At 46.1% G+C, this 5,192-nt stretch overlaps 1 protein-coding gene across 1 annotated transcript in view; it reads right to left on the bottom strand.

Annotated features, from left to right (window-relative positions):
• Positions 1 to 228: 228 nt before the first annotated feature.
• The window catches only part of MGP (matrix Gla protein), a 6,306-nt gene continuing 1,342 nt past the window's right edge, over positions 229 to 5,192 (bottom strand). Inside the window, exons 3-6 of the mRNA XM_057386328.1 lie at positions 3,517 to 3,661; positions 2,714 to 2,749; positions 1,479 to 1,554; positions 229 to 595 (exon numbers count right to left, since the gene is read on the bottom strand). Coding sequence (XP_057242311.1) covers positions 457 to 595; positions 1,479 to 1,554; positions 2,714 to 2,749; positions 3,517 to 3,577 — 312 coding nt within the window. The 5' untranslated portion in view covers positions 3,578 to 3,661 and the 3' untranslated portion in view covers positions 229 to 456. The remainder of the gene's footprint in view (positions 596 to 1,478; positions 1,555 to 2,713; positions 2,750 to 3,516; positions 3,662 to 5,192) is intronic.

Below are 5,192 nucleotides of genomic sequence, written 5' to 3'. Positions count from 1 at the left end.
ATTTTTAGATGTCTTAAGACTGGAACTGAAAGTGGCCAGTGACCTCTGACAGAAGCCCCTTCTAGATCCTGGAACAAAAACATTATTGATTCTTCCAAAWTCATATGGTTGCTATGACTTTATCTCCCGTAATTTGCACCAGAATCTATGATAAACAAATTCAGTTTCTTCATGGAAAATTGCATACCCCCTTCCAAAAGACTGTGACTCAAGAGAAGATAGTATCAAACCAGCAATTTATTTTGTAGTAAACACCCACATCCTGAACTCTCTGTGATCTCTGCTACATCATCTCAGCGCTAATTAACACAGTGTAGGAATCCATGACTACATGGGAGAGAAGCAGCAGGCAGGATAACATACAGGGACACAAGCAGCTGAATATGTTTCAGAGCCATTGCATTTTTGGGGAGGATAYCCTGGACTCCAGGCCCCAGAGTGGGGACAGGTCATCCTTTACTTAGTCCTCCTCCTCCCAAAATAGTGCTTGTAAGCAGCAGCATAGCCATGGCGAGAAGCATACTTTTCACAAAGGTAATAATCCTCGCAGTGCTCCCTCTGATACTCCTGGAGTGCCTTACTACGCTCCCTGATCCTGTAAAAGTAGGAAAGAAGAGGCGTAAMTGCTGTCATCTTAAATACCTGTCTACAGCCCTTCCCCGTACCAAAACTCCCCACTGGGATTATGGATCCACCACCAGAGTCCATCATCCAGCTACAAGGCTCTTAGCATTCTGGCTTCTGTGTTTACCCAGCCCAAGGGAGTGACACGACTACAGCAGGAATGCTTTGCTTCCTCAGGCAACCTTTTATTTCAGGGCAAGGTAAGGTGGTGGGGAGAGGGGAATGGCTCCTGCCTCAACTTGAGGAAGGGTCGCGCCTTCACAGCCTCCCCCAGCCTGCTCTCTTCAGCACTTCTGCTCTTTCCCAAATCCAAAAATGGAACAAAGACCTAAAATATTCTGCAATGGGGTCATCTGGTGCTGAGGAGAAGGTTTGCTTCGCCCCACTAAGAGGTGATTTCTGTAGTTCAGGCTTTATTTTCACAAACCTTGAATGAGGCATGAAATTGGTTTTAGCTCTATTTTCTAAATGAGGCAAGGAGGCCCTCAGATGGCCCAATTATTTAGAAAAGGTCATGCAAGTTCTGCATGAGATCCGAGGACTTAAATAAGATCTCAAACTGAGTTTTCTTTCTGATCATCCCACACTCATTCTCTCTCCTTCTCTTAGTGCTTCCTCCAGAAAAAAACAATCMATTTTCTCAGCATGCGACCTGTCCCCCAGTCAAAGAACCTGGTCTCTCTTATTTGAATTCTTGCTTCTCCTTGGACTGGGGACCTAAATGGTGTCTCACATTGGGAGAGGGTCTGAGGCTTCTCACAAGTCACCATGRCTGCCACCCCCAGCCTATCCTTGGCAAGGAGTAACATTTTCCCAGTCTCGACCTCAGTGTCCTGAGGCCATGACATACATACCTCTCCTGAGTGCTGCCTCTTAGTCTGCTGTCAGCCTGTATGAAGTCATTGGCCCTTCGCCTGTTGAGGAAGGGATCTGAGAAGGCAAGGGGTTATTCAGAATGACCCTTTTCCAGTGCCAGATTTCAACAAAAGCTAGCTTCCACCTTTATAACAGCCTTCTTGTCAGCCCTTCCAAGTATCCTGAAATCCAGGACCTTTTAATATTCCCTCCTGTCCCCCAGCTGGTTCATGCACAGGCTTTCTCAGTGGCTGGTGCAGCCKGTACAGAAGTGCATACTCTGCTCTTGTTCTGCTGTTACTCAAATCACCCAGGGAAATGCTGCTGTGATTTTGCAMTTACAACCCCTCTGAGTGAGTGGAGCCTTGCCCAGAAGAGGTAGGCACCAAGCTACGCAGACCATGGGACATTTGAGCATGCTCAGAAGAACTGCAAGAATTGTGAAATTACAAGTAAAACCAGGAAGGGCCTGAGTAAGTTTCACTCCCTCCTGGGTTAGACAGCCACTGAGAAGTCTTTATGGCAGTTTTGGACTCAGGGGCCCAAAAGTCCCTTCTGATATTTTTGAGAAACACCACAGTCCTGTTGCGGAGTTCAGGAGTCTGTGGATGTCATTGGCTCCCACATGTGCCTTTCTGTTGCTGACTCTCTGCTTTGTGAAGTTCTTCTGTCAATGATCTAAATTATTTTTMGTTTTGATCTATCTGTTCTCTAACCTCTCTAGGATATTGCTTGCTCCAAAGTGAAACTCTCCACCCTTTTCATGCTTTTCCTGTTACACTCTCTCCCTCTTCCAGCCAAAGGATCCCTCTTAACACATCCTGGCTGCTTCCAAGGTGCTTAGAGTGCGGTTCTGCTTGCTCTTGTGAGAGAATAAATTGTCTAAGTGGCTTCTACAGTACCTCTTTCCATGCTCATCCCAGAGTTTTTTGAGCAATGTCCTTTTCTAGTGTCAGTTAACCTGGTTTCGGTGAGTGTAACAGAGACCTGAGCTCTGTTCTCAAATTTTGTTTTCCAGTTGTCATTTTATTCTATGCAAAATGGTGGTATGTGAAACAAAACATGTGAAGTCTTCTTTTAACTCTCTCCCTTTTCATCCTGAGAATTCCATCACCCAGTAAATTCAATTTTCCTGGCCTGAGTGGTTCTACCTATTTAATCCCTACAAGGAAATGATCCTGGACATGTCTGTAGCAGTCTTCAAATTCAGTTAAATAGTAAAACAGTCTCTTACTGRGATRCTCATGGGACTCCATGCTCTCATGGGACTCTGTGGAAAGAAAGAATKAAAAATGTAGCATGACACTGTATCRATGGGTTTTAGTCTTTTCATACACCACAGATCAATAGAATACACATAGAAATCAGAGAAGCCAGCTTTTGAGGCACCTGTTAAAAAGGAAGAGAAAGGGATCATTGGTGTGGCCTAGAATTTATAAKAGGAGTTAAGAGTGCTCAGGAATTTAATACTGAGCTACCTGGTGGTTTAGTAAGTACTTCAGGACGATTCTCCAGAATAATTCCTCACCCTCTGTTCCTGACACAACAGTGGATATGATGCCTACTTGCCTTCAAAGCTTGCATGTGTTCTTAGGGAACGGATTAGCACAGYGAAATGCACTTGACTCTTTCATGAAGTAGCATCTTAATTCCACTAGTATGGAACTGTGTGCCTCACAGGAAAAAGGGGATGATGTAACAAAAGGAAAAGGGGAACTCTTCCAATTAGCAAGGAATGATTAGGAATTAGCACTCTTATCATAGTCCAGACAGCAAAGTGACAAAAAGAGGAGCAATCTGTGAGGTGAGCAGGAACAGTGAGGAGGGGGTTGAAGCATCCTGGACCACAAATCCCAGGGACTGGAGGCAACAGGTCTGGATCAGGGCTAGGAGGATCTGACACAAAGGCAGGAAAGTAGACAAGAGAACAAGTTAAAGGGAAAGAAAACACAAAGTTAAATAACCAACATCCGAACAGACACAAAAATATCTGCAGGTTTGGMGTTTTCCATCTACCCAGGAATAAAGGTCACCTACCATAGCAAGTGGCAGCCATCACCAAGACAGCCAGGAGCATAAGGATGATGAGAGTGCGCATTGTGCCAGAGCAGGAAGGAATCTCACTCTTTCTCACTGTGTTTTGCTCTCTTCCTGCTGAGGATAGCTGGAGATCCCAGGCTGACTGCAAAATTAGCAGTGGAATGTTTGTTATGAAAACAGAGCTAGGAGAGAGCCCAYGAAAGAGCCTGGGCAAGGCGACAGCTAGCTGGTACACATTCTTCTTGGAGCTATTACAAAACAGCCTCTATTAGCAGACTGAATCAGGTTTTGGGAAGGAAGGGGCATGTCCCCTTCCTCTCATAGTTCAGGGCTGGGGGCAATAATCCAGAAGCAAACATGTCACTAGCACTCCACRCTCAGAAAAGCTGGCCTATGCAAGTGGAAGGAATTTCATGGGCTGCCAGGGGCCCAAAAGCAGAGGTGTGTGTTGATCCCAAATGTAAATGTTTGTTTTTCTGACTTTTTCTCTGATCTGCCCTCTTTGCCCTCATCATATTCTGCCTGGATACAACCAGCCCAAACTGTTCTGTCAGCTTTGCCGATGGAGAGTGAGGCTCCAAACACTCCTGTCTGYCTCTCTTCCAGCTGGCCTCTGCTGCAATGCCAGTCTGCCAGCTTTCAGAAGAGGAATACAACCCTGCTGTTTCATGTCATCTACTTCAGGGATGGAAAGCAGCGACCTGAAAGAATCCCTTCTGCTGGTGGGATCATGATTTTTGCATTGAGGTGACCGCAGCACCCAGAACTCTGTCTCTGAAGRCTATCACTGTGGTGCTGACAGTGAAGTTTCCTCTTCCAGCCCAAAAGGCAACATCTTGCTGGAGTCAGAGGTAACCATTTCCCTCAGGACTAATGTGTCTGATCTAGCACTAGCAGTTCTTGCCTCACTGGGCACTGAAACCTGATATGAATGCAAGGCTTTTCATCTGGGATGAATCTCCAAGGCCCTCTCTCCGAGAGAATTACCTTGTCTTTTAACACCTAAAGGAGTATGAGTGGGTCCAATATCATGGACAGCAGAGATGGACAAAACATTGAGTGTTTCACATTCCAACTCTGTGGAAAGCAGTGAAAGAAGAAAGAAGGAGCTACTGCGCTGGGCATCCCTGCTGGATGAAAAGGAAAGAGTTTGCTAGAGGCGAGGTAGGAAGGGAAGGTGGGTACCCACTGCCTGCCAGTCCTSCCCCAGTGCACCAGGACCCTACACACTGCCTGGGGATGAACCTAGAGCACAGGAACTATTCTTATATCTGATCCAAGCTGTGATTACTGCCCAGTTTGTCCATGTGTATATGCAGGTATCAGGATTTCTCACTGACCTGGTGCAAAGTGAATTCACTCTGGGTGCAGACTATTCTCCCCAAACACTGCGCTGTTGTCACTGCCGTCACCTTCAGAGGCCAATCCGTGAAGCTGCACTGAAGGTAACACAGCCAAAAACTACAGGAACAGCTAGCCAGAGCCAAACACTTCACCAGTGAGGAGTGAAATCCAACAGAAAAAGATTACTCTGGGCTTTGCAACTTACCCTTTCAGTGCCAAACTCACAGCCCTTTCCTGAAGCCTGCTGTCTCTGGGCGAAAAACTGAGCAGAGTCTTCAACTTCAGACCAAAGAATTCCCTCTTCTACCCCACCCCATGAAGGATTGCAC

Source organism: Malurus melanocephalus, unplaced genomic scaffold (assembly GCF_030028575.1).
Source record: "Malurus melanocephalus ecotype Western Australia unplaced genomic scaffold, MMel_1.1 scaffold_16, whole genome shotgun sequence".
NCBI classification, from domain to species: domain Eukaryota; kingdom Metazoa; phylum Chordata; class Aves; order Passeriformes; family Maluridae; genus Malurus; species Malurus melanocephalus.
This window is presented reverse-complemented; position numbering and strand designations above follow the sequence as displayed.